Genomic DNA, 25,740 nt, shown 5'->3' on the forward strand with positions numbered 1-25,740 from the left:
ACCTCTTGAACCCACCATTAATTTTCAGTAGCAGAGGTATTGATTTAGTCATAATTTAAGTATGTATGTATTTCAAGAACTCTGGAGAGTTTACTCATGCTGGAAATTAGTACATTGATAGTGTCCTGAGATTTTCTATATGTTATCTCCTCCCTACAAATACTTTCTGTAATCATTCCTGAATTTTGCAGAAAGTAAATGCTTTTTCTGTAATAATTCAGTACTTACTAGTGATAATTACCTTGTAAGGTTCAAAATAGCCTTCAATGCATCTGGAAAGAGAAGGCTATGGGGCTGTGAGTCTGTACAATTGTATGCATAAACATGTGTGTTGATATGAGTATATATGCACTCAGATGTCTGTATTTGGATACATAATTTTTAAAAATGTGGTTGTGATCAATTTCTAAAATAAAAAGTGAAAAAATAAAAATAACTTTTAGTACATTTAAATAAAAGTTACTATGAAGACAAAGCATGACTGATTTTCCCTTCAAGTCTTTCCTTGCAATAGGCTGGGAATAAAATGCATGCCCCAAAACAGACACCATCAAAATGTTAATGAGTAATGAATTATCTAACCTTCAGCCTTCTAACAGCCATTTGTTTTCCTAGAAATGCTGTGCTGTTAACGAAGGGGACGTATTCGATTAAATAGATCAAGTCTAAGACGGAAAAAGAAAAAACTTATGTTGATACCATCTAACTGACTTGAAAACTGTTATAGCATTTTGTTATGGCAACCATTTTTATTAGTCATATTAATGTGGTTATTTTTATAGTTATTTCCATTTTGTGTGTGACTGAGCTGATGTTTGGGATCAGTTAGGCTTATGACACATAGTATCAGCTAAAGAGAAAAGGCAAACGACGGTAGGGAAATTTACTAATTGAGTTTCATTGGCAGGAAACAATGGCACATGGAGCAGAACTGTCATTTATCAACATTGTGGGGAATATCAGTGGAAGAAAGGAACTCAGAATAGTAAAGAATCCTTGATTAGTTTTGGTCAGAAGATTAGGAGGCACTTTCCAAGAGTGTCCCTTTGGCTGTAAGTGTATTCTTTGAGATAGAATACCCTAGAAAAGTTTCCAATGAGTCACCAATTATTCATTTTTTCTTAGCATATCAGATATTTGTCTTTTTTTTTTACATTTATAGTATTATGAGATAATTTAATGCCAGTTTCCAAATTATTTCAAGAGAACTGCATCTTCCAAAGCAGAACTACCTCATTAACCTTCATATTACTGGATAAATTAATGTACAATATATGTAATATTAGCAGTTCCTGGCCAGTTCTCTTTGGATGAAGCTGTCCAGGACATTGAGGGATAATTAACACGTTTCTCCTGGAAGTGTATTTTTAAGGTACATTTTCTCTGGCAGAATCATTTTTTCTTTGTAAGCCTGAGAATAGAATAACATAAATTAGGAGTCAGGAGAAATTACAGCTGAATGGAGCTCTGAGGTCTAATTTAAACTGCACATCGGTCAAAAAATGCTGAAGCTGTAAACAAATCTTTTCTTTCTGAGATCTACAAAATAAATGCATAATGATAACTCTCAGCACCACTTCATTCCTAAAGTGCCTTTCAATTTAATACCTGAAAGTACTTTATAATAAACCACGGAGTAATTACACACTAGATGTCAATAACAGTTAGTGAGTTGTTAGTCAGGTTAGTTGGGTTGCATGAGAAGACTGAGCAACTTCCCTGAGGTTCTGTACACGACTGCAGCAGGAGATGATGGAACTAGGCTGAATAAGGCACTGTAATTAGGAGAGGAAAAAATAAACACTGAAGAAAATACAGTATGAGTGGTCCTGGCTCAGATTTCTGTCTTCAGAACCTTCTGTCTTTCCTCAGCTAATGTGAGAAACTTGTTTGTAACTTTTAGTCGTAAATCAATGAAAATATCAAGAACAGTCCTTAATGCTTTGAGGTATTCTGTGATTCCCAGTACTTTGGGGAAAGTCTGGTTTGAAACTATAGCCATTTTTTATCATAATTGCAGCTGATTTTTGATGAGAAAAATATGAAAAAGCCTCAAATATCTTTCGTTCTATTTTTTAAAATGACTGTATAATTTACATTTTAAGTGCTCATTAATGTGAAAATTGTCAGCACTGCAGAAAAAGCAAAAAAATAACTTTGTATCTTTTCCCCCTTTCCTCATTATTAATCCTGAAAACAATACAAACAAACAAACAAACAAAAGAATATTCTCAATTAGTACATGAATGAATTTATAATATGTCAAATCACATGCTGGACAAACATCATTACTGTTCATTTTAATTAGAGCTTTTTCACTGCCAGCAGAGAAGAGAATCTGTAGTACATTTTGAAATGCTATCACTACTGTTATACATTTAGTAGAGTTTGAAATCTGTTATGTTTTATGGAATGTCATTGGTTATATTCTTATTGTGTATACTGGAGTTGGATTAATGGATTGGTTTCCAAATAAAAAAAGGAGCTTATACAAAGAATATTCCTATTATAAAACAATAATTAACTAAAGAATTCAATTACTCTAAGAAGTATGCATTTTTTTAACAGATTACACAATTTATGTTCCCAGATTTTCAGTTTATGAAAATGAATAAATATTCATCATCGCCAAGTCCACCTAAACTACCTCTCTAATGGTTACGTGCCATCTCTTTGTTTAAGCCTTCTGTAGTCTGAGTAAATGTGTGAGGAATTCAGCAGGCTACTGCAAAAGTGAGGTTTCTTCAGTAGCTTCTGCAGCTTGTCATATAGGACTGCATATAGCAGCCTTCTACTTCTGATGCTCTCCCACAGCGTGGCAGGACCCATCAATAAAGAGAGCATATTTTTTTCTCATCTTCTGGTAGGCTGTTGTATTGCAGAGCCTCTTCAGTATGTTACCTTCTCTTCTGGTGATATTCCAAAATCTTTGCCTTCAGGCCAGTCCTTAATCAATTCCAGGGAATCCTGCGATTCCCTGTTGAAGCCAGCTGTGTGATCAGTATGACCCACTTTCTCCATGTACCATCAGTTGCATAATGTGTGGAGGGGGCCTCTCTTCTTCTCATTCTCAAAAATTTCCTCTGCTATGTTCCACAACACAGTGATGTCATCAATGTACTGCAGTTATTCAGAGCTTCACCCTGTTCCAGTGCAATGTCTGGATTAGCCCACGACAAATGATGGGGCTGTGTTTCAATCCCTGGGGCAGTCGATTCCAGGTGTACTGGACACATTCCTTCAAGTAAAAGCAAAGAGTGGCCTGCGCTCTGCTGTCAGAGGAACTGAGAAAAATGCATTGGTGATGTCAGTTGTGGAATATCACCTGGCTGCCTTTGGTTCCAGTTGATACCGAAGTTCTAGCTTGTCTGTCACAGGAGCACTTAGTGGTGGTGTGACTTCATCCAGGCCACTGTAGTCCACTGTTAGCCTCCACTTTCTACTGGACTGTTGCACTGCTCATATGGGATTACTGGAGGGTGAGTGAGTCTTGCTGATTTCTCCTTGGTTCTCCAGTTGGCCAGTCAGCTGAATGGGATGAATGGGAATTAGGGCATCCCAGTTAGTGCAGTATTGCTGTCGGTGCGGTGTTGTAGTAAGGTTTGGCATCTGCTGCTTTTCTACTCTTAGTAACCTCACAGCAGAAGGGTCCTCTGAGAGACCAGACAAAGTGGGCATCTGCTTAATATCCTCCATCTCCGAGGCAGCTATAGCAAAAACCCATTGGTACTCTTTTGGGTTCTAGAAGTACCCTCTCCTGAGATAATCTATAACAAGGATGCACGGAGGCTCTGGTCCAGTCGCAGTGACTTGTTTTTACCACTCTTTTCTGGTTAAGCTCACTTGGACCTCCAAACCCAAGAGTTAACTCTTGGGATCCCTCCATCACTCCAGAAGGGTTTTGTCCCTTTATAACTTGATGGCATTAGAATATCACTGTCCCTTGTAATTTGCATACCAGTGCCTGTAGAGTCAAGGTGGACTTTCCATCCCACTTCCTCATATCCTCTCCAAGATGACATAGGTAAAACCACAGAGTGGTAAATGGTGTGTACCCACTATCTCCACTCTTAAATAGAGGAGCACTTACTTCTAATAGCTGAGATATTATTTTGTAAAAGAGGAGAACAAGACATATTATCTCTGAATTGCTGGATATCCTGGGACGGTTTCTCCACAGATGAGACACGTGCCTGTAAGGAGGAAGAGAGATTACCTTCATGTTGTCTAAGCAGAGTGGCAACTTCATCTACCACTATCTTTTGTTATCTTTGTAGTTCATTCCTGCCAGGGTGCAGACATGCAGTGATGGTGCATTCCATACAGCTGTCCACCACATCAGTCACACGTCATTCCATCTGGATCTTGGGAGTTGATATTATTACAGTTAATTCCATAAATCATCTCTATCACAGCTAGTTCCCTGAATATTTTTCTCCACGGAGGTCTATTTCCCTGGATTACATAGCAGATCTTCCTTGAAGGGATGTCTTTCCCTCATGGCTGAGAAGAGCGACCTCCACAGGTTGAAAGACTGTGTCCCTTTTCCAATTGCTTGGTCAGTGCCACTTTCCCTAGAAAGAGATCCCAGCTGCTTGGCTTCACTGCTTGCTAAGTCCAGGCTAAAGGCCCCACCATCCCTGTGCCATAGCAGCCAGGTGACGATGTGCTCTCCTGGTTGATAGCTGCAATCTTTTCACAAATCTCACAGCTCACTCACGGTTTGGAGTTGGGCAGTTTCTTTCTCTTCCTACTCCTCCTGCCTTTGTGATGGCCTTGCTCCATCTTCATCTTCATCTTCTCTGAATTTACAAGCTTCTCCCTTTGCTAAATGTTCTGACTTTCATTAGGCATTTTTTCATCTTGCCTTTGGGGCACTGATTGGTTCTCAGGTTGAACTGTGGGGGTTGGAGTGGCAGTGGGTTCTGCTGCAATGCTCAGAGCACAAACAGGACCTGCCACAGGAAGTGGAGCTGCTGCAGTGTCTATCACAGGAGTTGGAGGACCCGTGGCATTGTCATCAGATCCAGAGGCATTCTCTTCCCCTTGAAGATGCTGAATATCATTGAATAGAGTTCAATAGGTCAGGTCCCAACACGTGGCAGTCATTTGGGCCTCGTTAGGGTTGCCAAGGTGACGGCAAACCTTTTCCACTAGTTTTTCAGGATTCTGCAGTTGTTTAAAGGTGAAGTCCCAACCCATTGGGGATGCCCCTTTCTCTATATTGTCTCAAACTCCCTGCCACTCAGACCTGTCGTGCCTTGGAGCAGACCTCTGCGTGATATTCTTAAATAATTGTTTAATCTTAAATGTAACATGAAACACATTCATGATACATAGCAATAGGAGCATGCTGGTTTAAACATCCCACAGACATTCAGTGTTCTTAAGAGCTATAGTAGCTAGATCTTGACCTATACAGAAAGAGAGAAAAGTGAAGGGGAGATGCAGGAATGGCTGGAAAGTGTTAAGATCTTTCTCCTCCATAGCCAGGCTCCCCAAAATCAAGCTAAGATTGTAATTACTAAGAGTATCAACGATATGCCTTCCAAAGCCCAAAGATGATTGCAATGCTGAATACACACAAAGCATTAGCCAGTTTTATCTTGATTCAAGCCAAGACCACACAGCATAGCAAAAATAAAAGCCTTAATCTAACCCCCAGAGATGGCAATGTGACAGGCAAAATAAACAGCAAGTAAGGTGCTACACAATATTATTTCACTGGGAGACTCTCAAAGAGCTCCATGAATAGGGAAAAAAATCAACGTAGTGACCAGAAATTATGAAACTACTACAACACCCTGTGTTAACGTGGCCCAGTCAAATCTGCTCTTATCTTCCTGCCTCACTCTGTGCTCCAAAAGGACTGTTATTGTTTAGCCTGGCAGGTGGCTGCCTGGTTAGAAAAAAAAAAAAACAAAAAAAAAAACAAATAGAAAAAAGGAAAATAAGCCCACAAAAAAAAAGTAATTTTCAACAATTGTCAATGAGTATGTCAACAAAATGATTCAGTTTAGGTCGGCAGTAGCAAAGCCTCCCAGCATGCAGATATCATCGGGTTCCATTCAAATTCCTAAGTCAGTCCTGCATACCGATTCTCACCTCATTTTCATAGTTTAAGACATAATCTGAAATCTTAATAACATTAACATCTCAACCGTGAAGTCTCTGCATACCTCATAATCACAGTAATTTAACTCTTTGATTTAATAGAGACGTTGTTTTATGACTTAGGTATTAATATTGCTCTCACTTAAAGAACTTCCCACTTAATAAATCATGTAATGCAGCTTATATATAGAAAGATATTGTTGTGGCTAAGAATAACCATACTTGTAAAGTTAGAAGTTCTTTAAAGTCACTCCTTTCTGCACAGGACCCCAGAGCATTACACAATGTATTGCTTACATTTCATACAGTGCTAGACCTGACTGAGTCAGACCCAGTGCCTTATATAATTATGTTCAAGAAGTTTTAAAAGTTAGTACTGAGTTGCAATGAAAGATGTCAGGTTTAATTCAACTATTTATTTCCCTACTTTATATTCTCACAAAGACCTGAACACACAAACCTTTGGATAACCCCATTTATAAATGCTATATTTGAATAAAAAACTCAGAATTTACCCAGTAATTTCATCATTGATTTCACTTGCTTAGATGCTTTTTCTTTTTTCTTGGACTTTGAAACTGTGGAGTTCAGCTGTTCAGAATGAATGTTAACCGTGTTTTCTGCAAATGATTCTTTTTGTAGTAAAACTGGGTTTTACAGAGATATATGAATAACTGTCATGGAGAGTCTATGGAGAGGAAACTGGTCAAGAATTAATTTCAGTGAATCTTAATTCTTACTTACATTTTTTTCTCATTTTTATCCAATCTCTGTTATAATTTCTAATGGAAATAACAAAATCCCTATTGCATGCTGGAATAGGAAAGAATTGCAAAGAGTGAAAGCGATGAATGTTTCACAGACCAAAGATGTTCAATATGAAACACATATTTTTTACTATTTTCTCCTGAAAACATTCTATAAAATATACACAAATTCCAAAGAAAATAAAGATTTTCATGAACACTACTCTGTTAACTAATTTATTAAAATTTTCAGCCAGTTCTATTGCTTACTTTAATTCACAGGAATAATTGGAAAGAATCAGCCTACCATAGTAAACCAAAGTGAAGTTTCTGGATAAACAATACTGTAAATGCTAGAGATTATCATGATATTTGTTCTTCTCTTTTTCAGCAGTGATGGTATCTCAAAGTGAATTCTACTGTGCATTAGTGAAGTTAACATTGACAATAATTGTTCATATCACATTGTTTAATATAGGACTCTGCTTTATTCTTAATAAAGAAAATAACACTGAATGTGGCTACAGATATAAATACTCTTGGGAGGAGACAAAAATGCAGTAATATGATCATTTTCCTATCAGCATTTTGCACCATTATCATTACATGGACATTTAGAACAAGAGAGCAATTACAAATTATACCAATTCTAAGGCAAGATGCATTTATGCATTATCTAAACTTTAAGGAATCCCAGAAGGGAGTGGTAATTTCTGATATTATAATTTTCATCTTGACTGAAGGCTGTCTAATGTCAGAGTTTTTTTACTTTTTCTTGTAACCAATCCCATAAGGGGTGATAGATCTAGTAAAGAACGCCGTACTTTGCAGTGTCTTTACAAGAATGTTTTTTATAAAGAACTGTGGGGTTCTGCTCCATCAAATAATGCAAAGTGTTCAACAAGACTCCTGACTATAGAGCAGTCAGATAATGCCAAATCAGGTGATAAATGACCTGATGTAGAAGAAGGGAGTGGTACACCCCATTGAACAACATTTGTCCTTAGACATAAGGGATATGTTTGACTGTAGATAGAGTAAAATCCCTGACAAGGACAACAGATTCTAATCATAAATTGGAGGAAAATCATATTCCAAACTTTGAGTTATCCACTGTGCAGTGCTGCCAGAGTTAATCTGGAGATGTAGTGACAGAATCAAGTGTTTTTGGGTCCCCTTCTAAAGGAAGTTTGGACTCAGATTTATTTGTCCTTCAACCATGTCATAACTCCTCATAAACCTCGACATGACCTACAGTTCATGTCACACACTATTTCTAATTTGGACTCTCACAAACCCTTGTATGATCATAGGATCATAGAATCACAGAATGTTTTGGATTAGAAGGGACCTTTAAGATCACCCATTTCCAACTGGACACCTCCCTCCAGACCAGGTTGCTCACAGCCCCATCCAGCCTGGCCTTGAGTGCTTCCAGGGAGGGGTCATCCACAACCTCACTGGGCAACCTGCTTCTATGCATCACCACCCTCACAATAAAGAATTTCTTCTTAATACCTAGTCTAAATCTACCCTCTCCCAGTTTAAAATCGTTTCCTCTCATCCTTTCACTACCTGTTCCTCCCCTACATATGATGTGAATATCTAGTATAGATACAGTCCAGGATTCCCTGAAGACATTCAGCAGTTCAGGAAAAAAAAAAAAGAATGGAGAATAAGTTGATACATTTACAATACCTAAAACCCTAAAACATGGTGGATAATCTTTATAACAACAGGAGCCCTTGTTTTTATGTTTTGTCTATTTGAAAAAAGCCACAGTAAAAGTCAAGCAGAACATCTGCTTGTACTTCTCAAAATATAGGAGTCCTCCATATTCAAATTGCAGAAGCTTGACTGATCATCTTGCCTACCACTTTTCACTCTTATAGATACATATTCTCAACTTGAGTTTTAGATGCTTCCTTACCACGAGAATTAGAATTTTCTCTATGAATACACATGAACACCTCCTGAGCAACACTCCCAGTGTCTCACAGTACAGAACAAAATAATATTGGTCCATCTACTCTAGGAGTAAAAAAAATGAGCCATTATCAGGTCCAGAGGTGTCCTATTAGCACACAAACACAACTTCTCTTAAAATCAGCACTGTTTGTTAATTAAGAAATTATAAAACTTTAAAAGCTTATATGGAAAATCATTTTGTTCTTTTCTCTTAATTTTTCTTATTTAGTGCACAGGCAGTATCTTCCATCAGAACTGTAATTAAATTGGAGACGAAGTATCTAACTACATTTGGCTTGATGGTAGAGAAATGCTTTTCACATGTGGTTGGTCAAATATTTTCCAGTAATCACGGTTAATGTAATATTGAGAACAATCTGACATCACTGAAGGTAATGAGTCTTTGCATTTCTACTAATAAGTAAAAAATAATCACATTAGCAACACATTTGATCCTGTTAGAGGTATATAATATGGGTGTTGTTATCTTTGCATCATTTTGAATCCTACAGTCACACTGATCAAATCAAACTCCCAAAAAGAATCTGTTTAAATACACATTTCTTAAAACCCCCAAATATTTGGGAAATACTGAAGACTGCAACCCTAATGGCCTATATTCAGCAGTACATAAGAGGAATGAGCATCCTTGGACAATATTTAGTCTAAAATATTCAACAGTAAGGTATAGTAGAGCAGAACAGAACAGAATAGTTCAGTTGGAGTAGACCTACAAAAACTGAGTCCTGCACGTGTGTGCTGGTGGCATTCACTACATTCACTGCAACACTCTGAGCTCTACTGCTGAGCCAGTACATCACCCAGCATAACATGAACTGATTTATCTCACAGGTGGAAAATTTATCCAGAAGAATGGTGTGAGTGATGGTATCAAAGTCTTCACTAAAATTCAGAAAGATTATGCCCATTGCCTTTTCTTCATCTGCCAAACAGGTAGCCTTATTGTAGAATGAAATCAAATTACTAAGGCAGGACTTGCTCTTCATGAACCCACTTTGACTATGGCAGATAATTTCTTTGTTCTTTGAATGACTTTCAGTATTCCCTGGGACAGACTTCACTGTAACTTTTCCAGGGGCTACAATTAGTAGACAGGGCTTTAATTTCCTGGGTATACTTGTGGACGGGTATAGCATTGGCTAGCTCCCAGCCAGCAGGGACTTCCAGAGATTCCCAAGACCTTTAGGAAATTGCTGAGTAAGACCCAGCTATAACATCCACTAACTCTCTCAGTGCTCTGAGATGAGTTGTCAGGTCCAATAGACTTAGGAACGTTCAGCTGATAGAACTAGTCCCTTACAGTTTTCAGAGACCAGGGATGGAAAAAACTGTTCGCCTGGTCCTGGTCCCACAATTTTGAAGACCTAGCAGCTAAAGATCTGTTGTTACTGTTAAAAACTGAAAATAAAAGGCATTAAATGCCTGCCTTTTCCTCTTCCTTACTTGTTAAGTGGCCACTCAAGTCTCACAAGTATCACTCCAACGTTTTCCTTTGAACTCCTCTTGCTGTTGACATACTTAAAAAATTGGTTTTTGTTGTCTGGAATCACACTGGCCAGTGTTAACTCAAGATGAACTCTGACTTTGTTTTCACTCTGCAGGCGCAAACAGCAGCTCCCTACTCTCCTGGTGAAGCAAGACCTCATTTTCGGAGTTCATATATTCTATTTTTCCATCCTAGGTCAAGTTGGAATTTCCTGTTCAGCTGGACTGGTCTTGTGACACAGTGGGATTGCCTTCTCCTTTATTTATTTATTTTTTTTAATTATTTTTTTTTTCTTCAGCATGTTTTGGTTCTATTTCCCCAGTTTTGAAACACTGAAACTTAACAACACCTAGAAATCTTCATAACTGAAACCGCACAAGCCATGAATTTATTTCTGTCTACTCACCAACACCAAGGCTGACCAAATGGAAAAGCACTCTGAGTTTTGATGTACTTTTTCAAAAGGTTTACTCTCTCCTGTTCCAGCTACTCACGGAATAAAAATGAAAAGGTTTATTAGTGAATATTAAATATGTCTTTCACAATGAGAGAAAAACAGATTTTTGAAGTAAAATTATAGGTATAAGAATGGGTCCAATTCTTTAATTAGCCTGACTATCTCTAGACCAATAATCAAAATGTACTAAGATCTAACCTAAAAACAAAACCAGAAAAACTTACAACTCCTATCATACTCAATAGGAGCTAAGTCAACTTCAGGACTGTGAACACACCTATGCCTATAAATGATGTTTTGTGCTACAGTGTAATACTACATTTTCACTTTCTTGATTCAAAAAATGATATTTCTTCATCTCAAATATTGCTAACTTAGAAGGAAAAACTTGTATACTTTTTCTTCTTTGTTTTTTTCAGATGTGATTTTATTCAAATAGCTGGATTCATTGAGATTTTTCTCTTCTGTTCAGCCTCCTGTTCCTTTGTTTATATTATGGTGCACAAATATTTTATCTTCAGTCTAAGCAACCTGTTTTTATCCTATTTTCCCAAATATTTCAGTGGCTCTTCCATACATTATGTCTCGAAGCGGTCATTATCGAGGGTCAGTAGAGAACTGTACACACCGTCATTCATCTACCTTTCAGACAGTGGACACTCAGAACAGCATATGGACTTTGCTATGAAGGGAATACAGCTCTCCAGGCAGACTTCAGATCAGTGAGCATAGCTCATTGGTACACAATGTGACACAGTTTGCAAATCACTACTCAGATGCATTTTAGAGCAACTACTAGAAAGGAAGAGGCTGATGGATATCCAAACCAGCTGATGTCCAGAAGAAACAGATCGTTATATCTCATGAAAAGTCTCTGTTTTCCTCAAGGAAAGTTTTTAGATCCTTGTTTGTGAAGCCTGTCCCTAAGAAATAACCATTTGCTGCTCACTTAACTAGTGAAAGAAACTCATTTATGTTTAGGATCTTCTGAGTTCTTCTTCTCAAAGAACCGACTGTCTCCATAGGCAAACGCTTTGATTCAGGTATGTAACGCTGAACCCAGACAAACACAGGCACGACAAAAGCCCTGAACTAACAAACAAACCAATAAAACAGCTTGTGTAGCTGATGTAGCCACTGGCAGGACACAGCTGGAGTTTATTATTTGTGTATTCATAAAGAGAACTTGTCTTCAAATGTTCCTGTTTTGATGCCGTGCTTTTATGTTTCATAGTGTCAGCACTGATTGAAGCTGATTGACTTCACTCCTGCTGTAGGATAAATAAACAAAATAAATAAATAAATAAATAGAAAATCTGCCTCAGAAGAGACTGCGACTGAGGATGGAAGGCAAAGGTAAGGATTGTGGCTGGAAGAACACAAGTTGCAGTGATTAATAAATGATAGATTCTGGAGAAGGCCGATGTATTTCTGAACTGGATTTACTGCTTGGTGCCTACATAACAGACCACTATGCTGTGATTTAACCCAGCAGGTGGCTGAGCACCACACAGTCGTTCACTCACTTTCCTTTCAAAACTTTCTTTGCATATGATGTCATATGGTATGGAATGTCCCTTTGGCTCTTCCATCTCCTTGCCCCTCACCCCCAACCCCTTGTTGTTATAGACTCTGAAAAGTCTGTAATGACTGTTTCTTGAAATAATTTGCATCCTCATTTAGTACAGCTGTGTGATTTTGCTTTGAGGGAGAAGAGTGAAAAGAAGAATATAACAATATCCTGAACTGAAAGTCAAGGACAGAAAGCAAAAAATGGAGGGAAACAGAACTTACCTAGTGAGCTGAGACTGAGGTTTTCATGTGCTAAACCTGCCAAGGCAATCTCAGAAATGGGAAAGAATATTCAATAAACATGGGTTTCATTCAGATTTCGTTGTACTACACATGTTGTTTCCTTTGTTTCAATACAGTTTTCCTCCATTCTCTTGATAGAATATCTCACATTTCTTTGTACATCAACACATTTTCTACAATTTTAGAAGGAAAATTACTTTTACTGTGTAAGACATGGGAAGGGAGGAAGGAGAAGAAAGAAAGGGGAGGGGAGGGGAGGGGAGGGGAGGGGAGGGGAGGGGAGGGGGTTTCCTCCGAAACAGTGGTGTGTAATAATTTGAGATTAATTCTAACTAGGTATAGCTTCAGTGTTTTCTTCTTTCTGTAATTAACAGTGGCTTTTCATTAAAAAGAAAGCTCAATGAAAATTAAAAATTGTTTTATTTATTTTTATTTGTAACATAGAACCAATCTGTCTCTCAATTAAGAGAGAATGTTTGTCACCTTAAATTCATCTATGTTTTTGAAGCAATTCTGCTTTCTCTAATTAAAAAATAATAATTACTGTTCATTTGCTTAGCAACAAGTCATCTGTCCATGAACTGAGCATGGTTATATGATTGGCAGAGAGAAGAATTACTTAAATTATAAAATTTCCTGGGAACAGAGCTATTGTAACTGCCTAATAGAGTGGAGAGAACACTCTCCTTGTCTGTGGTGAGTGAACAACTTCTTCACTTTGATAGCTATTGCTACTGCTACCTTGCCTTTCTGCCCTGAAGTGAAAAATAAACCAGAGGTGTTTATTTTGTGACATTTGATTACATTTCAGATTCAGATCAAAATGTCAGCAGGAGAAGGTTAGCTGCACTGAGAGGTACTCAGTAGCTAGAAATACTTACAATACCTAAAATATAGTGATATTTTTTCCCTAAGTAGAAGAAATAAAAGTTAGGTTTACAGCTTTGCATAAGTAAGCTGTAATAAAGGCTAAAAGCTTTCTGTCCTTCTTGTTCAACCTTCTTGATGTGCAGCCTCATAATTTCCTTAACTTCTTGACCTTACCAGGATATGGAAACTGTTGATTAGGGTTATAAAATTCAAAAACCATCTTAAATCTTGGCTGTTAAGATTTTTATCATTGGATCTCGACCCCAGAAAGATCAGGTTGGATATTTGGGGTGAGGTGTGGAAAAGTGATCTTTTTCTTTTGGGATAATGATCAGTGTGAGGTCAGTTTGCTGCAGGCTCTCAGTTAGTTTCTCTATTCTCTTTCCCAATAATAGTTTATTGCAACATGAGAGCAGATTAAAGTTTTTTGTTTCTACAAGATAGAGAGGTCAATCTTTCTAGCGCTCCTAAAACACAGCTGTGTCCTTATTACTGCTTCACTGCTTGTGTTCAGTGACTAAATGAAAGCAGGATAAAAAATAAAAAAAAAAATACCCTGGTTGAAAAAGTTGAAAGCAAGCCAGATAACCTTACTCCAACTCCTGCAAAATGAAAATGTGCTCATGAAAAGAAACTTTGGACAACAGTTATACACAGTTATACACGGGATGCTACCGTCAATGTTACACAAACTAAATGAGACAGTTAAAAGAGACAACACTGAATAAATAAATGGGTTTCTACTTGACATTTATTCATAATGTGAGAAACACCCTCAAGATCAAAAATTTCTAATCAGGCAAAAATCTCTGTGACTAGCAGTTTATTCATTACTGCAGTAATGGCTACATACCCCCTACTGACAAAGGAGAAATGGTGCACCAAGTCAGAGAAATCCATTCTGTTATTTCCCCTGGGTCTGACGCAGGTAAAGCCTCTCCTGAGCATCTCAGGCTCACAATCTTCCAACACTGTTGCTACCTTACATTTCCATACAATGTCTGTTATCCAGCCCATTGTCTTTGGGTATGTTCTGTACTTTTTATGGCAATAGGAAGACAATATTTTCAAAAATTAGCACAAGTCCTGTTCTGTACTAGCCTCTCCCCTAACCTATATAATTATCTTACCTTGTGCCTGTGCCAATTCTACCCAGGTGGGAATGCCCCAGTCTCAACTCCACTCTGTTCAGCAGTTTTCTTTGTGAAAAACAACACATCCTGCACTACATACAGAAATACTGGAAATTTCCACTGCAAAAACACAATCTACTTCTCACAATTAGTTTTTCACAGAGATACAGCGTACTGCTCAGTAACTCTTTAGTAATAACATAAGATGGACAACAGGTTCCAGCTATAAATGGTGGTGGTAGGATGAGGCAAGAAAATCAAATATGCCAACCAGTAAAACCAAACGTGGGTCACATCTGAAAGCTTTGCACAGACTTTGTCTTGTCGTTCCACTCTGCTGGATGTCACAAAACAACAGAAATGAAGGGCATGGAATGGTGAAAAAGAGCACAGAAATTCTTATTTATACTGTGGCTTGTGAGAAGCTTGACGAGAAATTCAAACAGTGAAAGAGCATCCCAGTGGATTGACAGTAAAGGTCTTTACCCAGAAACCAGGTTCCATTTGGAAACACTGGTTTACAGTCCTGTCAACACTAACTTTACTTTTCAATATTTTTGTACTGTAACTGTGCAGTGCAAGTCAAGCTAGGTCAAGGGAATGGCAGTAGCTATGTTCTGGGACAGAAGGGCTGGTGCCTAGCATTTCTGAATAGTCAGTAGTGTTCCTAGGGAATATTTTTTTCCTTTGGAGTCTGGTTAAAGCCAATGTTTGAACATGGCATTAAAGAGGCTTGTCATTTTTCATATGAAATATAAAATCGACTCTATGTCTATACTTTTCTATGAATGTTTAAAGTGCTATTTTATTCCAGTACCTTTGGCAATTTCTATACCAAGGAGGTATATTCTCTCTATGTGCAATTCTAGTTTAGAATCACAATAGAAAATAGCTCTAAATCTTCTTTTTTTTTTTTTTTTTTCCCACATGGAAATGATTAAATACAAGGCACAAGGTCAATATTTCTCTCTTTTTTATAATTTGGAACCTGTTTCTTGTGTACTTTCATATTGATGTGAAGCTTCACAAAGCAGCATAGTATCACTCGCTAATTAACTAAAGTGGCAGGACTATTAAAAGACAGAAACAGGAAGCTTTTGTTGTTTTATGAAGCACTGTACTCAATTTTAGATCAAATCAACATATAGAAAATCTTGAAATGCTATATCCTGTGCAAATAAAAAAAAAAGAAAAAAAACATTATAAACAGAGACATAGAAGCTTTTTAAAAGAAAAAGACTGATAATTTGGCAGTAAACTGTACCTGATGAATTGGATGAAAGCCAAAAGAAAAAGAGAGAAAATTGAGAGGATATAAATCTAGTGTCATCATTTTTGCAACAACTTTTTAAATTATTTCTGTCATTGAATAGATGTACTTAAAAGGCTATCATATATCTTGAACTTCAATAATTAACTTTTTCTTTCTTCTTTATGATTCCAGGAAAAAGATGATTTAAGAGGGTTTGTGCTTAGAGATTCTGGCTGACAATGATCACATTTGAGGAACAGTGCAGTCTGTTAAAATTATAAACTTGCTTTACATTCTTGTAGAAAACTTTGTGCCATAATGTGCTACTCAGGGGTCACATCCCACAGCAGGAGACTAGATAATTTGAGATATTTGATGCTTATCCTTGTTTATCAAGGTCAGTTATATGATTTACTAACAGGAACTGTGTAATTACCTGAGGCCAAATTTAATAGATGGAGTACCAGACATTTTGCAGCTCAAATAATTACAGCTTTTTGGTGTTTTTTTGTTCATTTGTTTACTTGCTTCTTTTTTTTTTTTTTTTTTAAATCCAGAGAGGATTTCTCTTCAAGATGTCAAAGTACTGAGGCATCCTGATCCTCACCTAGAAGTTAAAAAGAAAATGCAGGCATACACAGAAGTTAGGAGTTGAGACAGGAATTTTAATAGGAATTCAGCACTGCAGCACTCTGAAAAGGACCCAGAAGAGTCATTCTGAGACAGCAGAGGAGAACACAGCCATAGGAAGAGACAAGTACCTTGAGCTTGCGGAAACCTTAACCACTGCCACAGAAGAATTCCTATGCCTTCTGCTTCATAAACTCTTTAAATAGACTCTTAATAAAATACCACAGGATATGCAGTTCTATCAGAATAGCCAAAGGTGAACCACTTTCTTGCAGGGATGAGTGCAGTGACAAAGCCTACCTGAAGAAGAAGTCTGAAGGAATGTCTTCCCCCAGTCTGCGGGCTGACAATAGTGAACTTCAAGGAAATCTTTGAAAGGCCACTGAGCTTTGATTTATTTGAGAATCCCATGAACTACAGAAGAACGGTAATGTAGTGCACAGTGTGAAATATAATTGTTAATGTAAAGGTTAATCAGTTAATTAGCCACATGTAAATGTTTAATTCAAGTAAATGTTCATCCATTATCTGTAAGGGGAGTCATTTTTTTCCCCTTCATTTCCACAGTCTATGTTTTTTATTTCCTACATATTTGCTACAGGTATGAAATTAAACATATGGCTGCTTGACTTAAGTTAGAAAAAAAAGGTGGGAGGGGAAATTTTCATAGAATCATAGAATCTTTCAAGTTCAAAAAAATCATCTAGTCCAAATATACACCTATCACCAACATTGCCTACTAAACCACCTCATAGGCTTGATCTTAACTGTATTTTATTTATTTATTTATATCTATAGCGTGATTAACTAATCTGCAACTGCATTCAGAACATTTTGTAGCTGTGGGTCTCCTTGCTTCTACGTGGCACTGAATTTCAATTGACACAGATCAGCAATAACACAAAGGTACTGTTGGCAATATACTAGCTTACACAGTCAAGTGAGCGAGAAAATATGTTACTTTTGGCCAGAAAATAATCAATGAAGAGAAAGAAAGGTTAAGATCTTCAGATTTCTTGAATGAGAACTCAAACATACCAATGCCAATTTTAAATTTGCAAAAATATTCAAAATATTCAGATTTCTTTGTACTCAGTATGTAATGGGTGGGTGAGGATGAGGAGGAATAAAATAAAATAAAATAAAATAAAATAAAATAAAATAAAATAAAATAAAATAAAATAAAGTAAAGTAAAGTAAAGTAAAGTAAAGTAAATCTTATTTTTTACATAGAAGAGTCCAGATACACACTCCTTAACATCTGTGTGGAAAATGACAACCTGAGTTCTAGCCAAGAGCTGAAGTGTGAGTACTCCACACTAACTAGAGTTTATTGATAACGTTATTAATGTTAAGAACTTGTTATTTTAAAAGAATGGATAGAAGTGATTACATTGTTGTGATTTCCTTAATAAAGAATGGAAGAAATAAAATATGTGGGGAGTCATGGCATAAAATATAGCTTTGTTCAAAAGTATTTTGCTGGTTTTGATTTTCAATTAAAAACTAAAATAACTGTTTTGTATGGAAATCTGCTTATTTACAGTAAGAGTTAAACATTTTAAGGCATTATGTAGATAAAAATATGTTTCTAAGGTTACTAACGTGATAATGTCATAGAATCTGTCCTTTTTCTAATTTATATTACAGAGATCAATTTTTAGGATGAGTTATTGCTTTAATCCATTAATTTAGAAGTATTTTTAGACTACTGTATCTACAATTCAGACGATAATCTGCGTTCCACATTGTGGGGGCTATCATATATTAGTTTGTTACTTGAGACAGTAAATCCAGCTTTGGGATACCTTATTTGGAATTAAACTCACAACAATCAAATAGCACAAAGTGATATCTCATTGGAAAAGTGTTCTTCTTGATCAAATATTTTCTACATATTCTGTAACAGTCACATCATTAAAGACATTTGACTCTGTGGAGCTTGTGCCAGAATGTTCACTGCACTCACTTCTTTCCCACTCTATTAGCTCCTTAGTGAGTCCAGTGGGTTTTCCTTCATCCTTTTGCAGTCTTGTTCTTAACCTCTGTGTTTGCTGACCATTATTCTCTTGCAACCTTCCTTTCTAGAAGAGAACAGAGCCGTGCCCTTTTCCTTTCATGCAGTCAGCAAGTAAAGCAGTGGAGAACCACTAACACATACATAGTGAGAAAAGCCACAAACATTTGCATGACACAATGGAGAAGGCATCTTGTAGACATCAGATTGATGAGCAGTGCAATCACATTATATAAAGCTCCCTTCTGTAGCATTCTTAATTCATACAGTGACGGTACCTATTCCTGCACAACCGTGGCATAACTAAGCAGCAACATAAAATGCAAGCTTGCATCCCAGTTTTGGAATATATTCAAGGCCCTATAGCATGTTTTCATGTAAATAAGTCTTTCTGTAGATCACACTGCCATTTAATCCCGAGTCTGTTTTCCCAACCTCTTACCTTTCGATCCTTTTGTCACCATTGGTGTCTATGTGATGCTATCTCAGATCCATGCTGCCTTGTATGCACTCATTCCACCTTCCTTCAATTATATGGTAACCACTTTCCTCTCATTCAAATTAGGTGATTCAGGATACTCTGAACACCAAAGTTAACCTGCTGTTCAGAGGAAACGAGCACTTGAAATCTTTTCAAAACTGCTTTCCTCGGTTCAAAGGAGGAGTTAATCCATGAATGTTAGCGTTACTTCATCTTGAGAGCATGGCTTTGACAACAGGGCTTTGAGTCTCTATCTGCTACTCCAAAGTAAGCTTGCGTCAAAGACACTGAGAGTAGTGAAAGGCAATGTAACTCATGTATTTCATAGCACTGATGAAAAAAAAAGAGTCATGACATTGCCAAGGCCCAGTCTGCTCTTCAATCTTCTGGACAATAAATGTGTTAGGGATGCTTTTACAATTTGCATGCTTTTTTCCTCTTCCATCCTCCTCTCTCCCTTACCCTCCTACCAGCAGCCCAAGCCATCGCTGATCCTGTCTTGGTAGCGTTCTAGGGAATTCGGGGAATATCTTGCTATTTGCCCATTTTTCAGCAATAAATATTTTTATTTTAAAAGGTAAAATTTAGATTTGTGACTGACTTGCTTCTCAAGTTGTAACAGATTGAATTCCAGAATTCTGCTAGACCTTTATATGAAAACGTAGTTAAATTCTGTTAAACCTAAACTAGTTTAAAACTCAGTAGAGGAGTCAGATATCTGTCATATAATTTTCCTTTTCGTAGGAGACAATGATTCACAATATACTCTCATCTTTTGTTTTAAACAAGTTCATTCCCATTAACTGATTATACCAGTTATCTGACATGAACTGTGAATGGCATTCTTTGAATGAATAATGATCATGCAAAGAATACTCAATCTAAACAAGACTGCTAATGGGCCATTCCTTAAGGATTAACACAGAAACGCTGAATTAGACATAGACTATTCAATATATTGATTTCAGAGCACCATGTTAATTAACTGAGAGGAGTGTTTGTATAAATGAAAATTCCCTTGAAACAGAAATCCTTTTTAGCTACCATGTATATTTTATTTGAGAAGATTGGTAAAATATATGAAAGTAGACTGTACAGTTTCCTTGATATTATATGAAAAAAAAAAAAAAGGTTTCTTAAAGAAAGTCACCAAAAAGATAAACTATATGTAGACTTCCAGTTCTGTTTCATTGTGGAAGAGTGGGATCTCAGAAGGAAAAGAAACAGCATAAAAAATAATAATACTTGTGGTAATTCATAAAATACTGAACATGAAACAAAACAAAATTTAATTTAATTTTCTAAGGAAATAGAATGTTTACAAATATTTGTTGTCTGATTCTACTAAAACTCTGAACTCTTCTGGACAATTCCCATAGGTTTTTTGGAAGAGTGAACCCCTCAAAGGCATTTTGAATTAATGAAAATTTTATGAATGTATAATGCTTTGTACTCTCAGTCCACGATACACAGGATGTGATCTGCACAGTGCCATGGGAAGCCATAGATTTTGTTCAGACATTTCCAGGCAGCTGTAGATGTTGGAATTGTTTTACAAGTGGGAGGGCTTTGTTGCAGTTTCAGTTGGAGACATTAGCTTCTGTAAAGCCTCTATGTAAGATGTCAGAAGCAACACCACCAGCCCTGAGCAAGCGTCTCATGACTGGGTGGTGCTGGTGGATGAATCAATTTTTTCCTGATTTTTCCTACCCAACTACCTCAGAGAGAAGGGATGAGGGCAACAATCATATTAAATAGTGACTTGTTTGCATAACATTAAAAGTCAAGTCATGTTTTGCAAGAAATGCTTTCATACCTTCCACAGATCCATTCCTGCCAATTGTTGTTGGTCTCAGTGACAGTTAAATTTGCAATTTGATTAATGACTCCATTCCAGTTCTTGGAGTATGTTTTACATTACTAGTTCGGTACAGAAAGGCAGATAATTAGACAAATATAGTAGAGCAGCTGAAAAGACTTTTTGAAGTTGTTAAGGTGGTAAAAAGCATGAATAAATATGACATAATGAGAGGCTTCTAAAAATATCCCCTTCAAGCTGAAGGTTCCTTTTTTTTTCTGTATTTTTCATTCTCAATGGAACAAGACAGCCACGTCTTTGCTAACTGCACAAAGGAACATAAAATGTATGCTAAACGTTAATCTGGTCCAAATTATGAAGCAGGTCTCAAAAGTGTAACTTCATGTTCACCTGCAGGTTAGTGGTAATAAAGCACAGAAAAATCAGTTCAAACAACGTGCTTTAATTATGACTCACAAATGCTATTCTTTGTGCCAAGTTGATAATTGAGACAGTTATTTTCCATGATTTTCAACAGCAGCTGTGGGCTATAACAGAGAGAAGTCATCGTTATATTGCTCATTATTTCCCAGTAATTGACTATTTTTATCCTTCACACCTGTCTTATATAAAATCTGGTGGTGACAAAATAGCCCAAAAAACCGATACGTATGATTGGACTCAATGATCTCCCGAGGTTCCTTCCAGCCCCACAGTTCTGTGATTCTGTGATCTCTGTCAGTACTGTTACCTTTTTCCTTGAAAGCACTAAAAAAGTCTTTCAAGAAGGACATATTTCAAAATTTTGTAAAGAAGCATAAACAAAAATGTCATCCTTACATGGCTTATGCACAATAAAACATGCACAGGAACTTGAAATAGTCAAGAACTTTGCGCTTGACATGAACAGATATTTTTACATGGATTCACAAGTGGCACAATTTCAAATAGAGAAGCTTTTGTAAGTAATAATGAGATGTATTACTCATTATATTTCTCCAATATATAGCTTGTAGTCATGTACTCATCAAAAACACTGCACCAAAACCTTAATAAAAAAATATTCAGAGCAGATGGAAAGAGCAAAATAAATTAAAAAAAAAAGGTTATATCTGTCTTGTTTTGCACCATGGAAATGAGATCAAAACTCAGATTATTGTGAGAATAACACTTCTAGATATTCTAGAAATTGCAGCTCTGAAGGTCACCCAGTGACACTGTCCTACACAGGCAGGATCAGAAAAAGCAGTTGCACAGGACTGTGTCCAGCTGAATTTTGAATATCTCCGAGGTGGAAGACTCCTCAACACCTATGTGCAACCTGTGCCAACGTTTGGTCACCTTCACTTTGAGGAACTTTTATTCTTCAAGGGGTAATTTTTTTTGCATGTTTTATTTTGTTTTTCTTTTATGCTGCAGCTTGTGCAAGTCAAACTAGTTGGCTGACATAGCAAATAAGAACTATGAGAGTGTATCTCCTATAATATTCAGATGAAAGTCATAATTAATGTGGACTATGAAATTTATAATTATTTTATACGGACTGGAAAATGTATTCATCCAGACTACAGGAGCTGAATTAGATATCATACCTTCACTAAGTCTGCCATATATTTAATAGTGTAGTCTCAGTTCACTCTGAAATAGTAGCTGTATTCAATCCTCAGGCACATATATTTTAGTAGGAATAGAACTGATAAAAAAATTCCTTCCAGAAACAATTCTTATTAGTTACCTCAGAAAGCTAAAGAAAAATATCAAAATGACCATATGAAAGTGCAAATTCATTATTGTACCAGAATTACTGCAGCTACATGTCAGCAAAGTAATAAGCACACAAAGCCACTTTTTTTTTTTAATGTGGCAAAACTATTCTTCATCATTACTCAGCCTCCCTTGGGAAAAAAATAAACTGGTTAGATAAGGATTTCTAGATGACTCATTTCCATTGATGGAAAATTCTGAGTTTGGAAAATCTTGGCACAGGGCACATAGCTCCTCTCCTTCATCATTTGGTTAGTTCCCCTAAAGCTATTTTACACTACAGCAAATTGTCTGCAGTGAGGTAGCCCTTAAGGAACCATTCTTTGTTTTGGAGCTTTTTTGCTTGGGAGTATTCCACGTCCTTTCTTCAAACTGAAGCCCTCTTTGTGATATAGTTAAGTATCACTCTACCATCTACAATTTTCTTAAAAGGACGTGTGACTTTCAGATAAAATGATGAACTGACAAATTTCAGACCTATTGAAGATAGGAGAATGCTGCCATAATCCTTCTCAGATCTAATTTTGCTTAAATGTAGCTGTCTTGAGGTGAAAATTTCACATTCTCTGATTTCTAATTCAGGTTCCTTAATTAAGCAACACGAGCACTGATATGTTTATATTTTATATATTTTTGGTATTTCTGAAATTTGAACATGCTGATGTGGGTCCTTTGCAGTCTTAACATTACTGTTTCACTGTTCTCATGCCCATTCTCACTGCTTTCCACAAAAATAGTCCTTTCTTATTTTTTTTAGGTCTTTCATGTGTAGTAAACCTGCTCAACATTCCCATGAACAAAGTACAGGGCAGTGGTTCTAAGCATCTATAGTTTTTCATATGCCTTTGAAACTTCATGTGTACTATGAAGATCGTAGAATCATAGAATCATAGAATAGCCTGGGTTGAAAAAAAACACAATAATCATCTGGTTTCTGCTATGTGCAGGGTCACCAACCAGCAGACCAGGCTGCCCAGAGCCACATCCAGCCTGGCCTTGAATGTCTCCAGGGAATAAGTTCTTCTAAGCCAGCTAGGCAGTGTGGCAGAGGTAGTGCTCTTCATGTGCCATGTGACAAGGGTAAAATACTCAGTTTGGTTCTACAGGCCTGGTTGAGTTTGTATGGTATCACATGACTTGCCTGAATAAATTTGGCTGTGTTCAATGAGAAATCACACAGATAGATTAGTGAATAGTGCAGTTTATTAAAATAACAGATTACAGATTCTTTTGGAATGCTGGCAATAAATGCACTGTCTGTAAAGCACATGAGGTTAACCAAGAGCATGAGTAATACGATTGGCTATAATTGTATTAAATTGTTTTAAATCATGGAATAACACTGCAGAGATTTCTAAGTTTCCCAGGCTATGCTCTCGTGTAAAGCAAGTGTGCGAATCTCACCCAAGAGGCAGCTCTGTAAGGAGGAAGGGAGGCTCAGCCCATCAACTAGTCCCAGAAATTGATGGTGTCCTCCTGACCAATTTGTGATGGCATCTTCCCCCAAATTCCTTCCCCATTTTTATTCTATTTTCTTACCTCCAGATGGAGCTTGAGTGACTCAATTCACTTTCGTAAATTTCATTCAGAAAGCATGCTTTTGAAAGAAAGGTGGAAAACTGCTGGCTCAGGCAAGTTATCAGTTCTGATAGTGTCATCAAGCCCCTATCCCTGCAGGATGATCACATAATTTGGCCATGTGTATATTTACAATCTGTTCCATCCATCTCTGCGCCCTGTTTCTTAGGGCTGATGTACTAGACTCCCACGGTGCTGCTAACAATCTAAGGTTATGTTTCTTAGGGAAATATCATGGAATGGATTATCCACCACATTCCACTCTGCAGGTGTTGAAAGAAGTGGAACTTTTGATAAGTCACCTCCTGTAAATATTCCACACAATCTATCCCAAGCGTACAGTCACTCAAGCATTACAATATTTAGAAGGAGTTGAGGAGAACACATGCAGTCTTGTTATGAGGATTAGAGCTCAAGGAGCTCAAGGGCTGCTTGCTATGGAATAAGATGACTGACAGAATTTGGCAAGACAGCAGACCCACAGAAGAGAAGTCCCACAGTTTTGGGAAGGATGAGTCCCCTGGCTGCAGGCTGTGTCTGCCTGGCCATAACGAAGCTCTGCGAGTAAGGCATTGGTGAGCAACTTGTAAAAATGAGCAAGCAGTGCCCTATGGCAGTGATTAAATCTGACACCAAGCTAGGCTGTGCCCACGAGAGCACAGAAGGAGAGAACTTGCTGTTATCTTTTACTTGGAACTCATCAGGCCGTGCCTGTATTACAGCATCCATTTTCAAAGTCTGCAGTAGAGAAAAAGTATAAAAAAAATAAGAATGAGGTCAGTGAAACTTCCAGGGCTGGAAAACTTGCCCTGGAAGGAGAGATCTTAGGAGCAGGCTTTGGTCAGCATGAGGCAAGGAGACAGACATGGAGAGGACTTTCACAATACTGTATGGTAGCAAGGTGAGAGACACTGGTCATAAGTTGAAAAAGTGTAGTTTCTACTAGGTATTAGGAAAAAATATGTTTCCCTGAGAGGATAATGAAGGATTAGAAAAGATTACATAGTAAAGTTGTGGCACCTGCATCCCTGAAGGTTTTCGGGATCCAGCTGGGTCACAACCTTAGCAGCTGGGTCTGATTCCAGAACTGCTCTTTCTTTGAGTAGCAGATTGGACCAGTCACTTCTTGAGGTCCCCTCCAGCTTGACTCATTTACAGTTAAGTGATAAAAAGTAATCATATAGAGCAGCTTTATGTTCTAGGTGACAATTCTATAACCAAAAATATGCATGAATTTTCCAAATTTTAATTCAGATGTGTCTCAGGCTTCGATATTCATGTTTCACTTGGATCGCTTACACACTGAGCTCCATGACTATCTGAAGATGAGTGTGCTTTCTGATGAAATGCTGATCTTCTGAAAGCTTCCTCCAGTAGAAAATAGACAGTGTAGGTAGGAATGAGCCAACACAAGTAGTACCACAAGTAGTAGTCTGTTATTCAGTTTAAACTACTGTCAGAACAGTGACAGTCTTTAAACAGCATGTTTCAGTGCAGGTCAGTGCTAAGGAGGAAGTCACGATATTCAACTTTATCACTATTTTCTCACCTTCAAGCCCAGAGATGCAAAGATATATGAATAGCTGGAAAACGACCTCTGGATGTCAGTC

At 37.3% G+C, this 25,740-nt stretch overlaps 1 protein-coding gene across 1 annotated transcript in view; it reads right to left on the reverse strand.

Annotated features, from left to right (window-relative positions):
* Nucleotides 1–4,827: 4,827 nt before the first annotated feature.
* LOC109369125 overlaps nucleotides 4,828–25,740 on the reverse strand; it is a 156,526-nt gene continuing 135,613 nt past the window's right edge. Inside the window, 1 exon segment of the mRNA XM_031554943.1 lies at nucleotides 4,828–5,055. Coding sequence (XP_031410803.1) covers nucleotides 4,828–5,055 — 228 coding nt within the window.

Source organism: Meleagris gallopavo, chromosome 10 (genome assembly GCF_000146605.3).
Source record: "Meleagris gallopavo isolate NT-WF06-2002-E0010 breed Aviagen turkey brand Nicholas breeding stock chromosome 10, Turkey_5.1, whole genome shotgun sequence".
Lineage (NCBI taxonomy): Eukaryota > Metazoa > Chordata > Aves > Galliformes > Phasianidae > Meleagris > Meleagris gallopavo.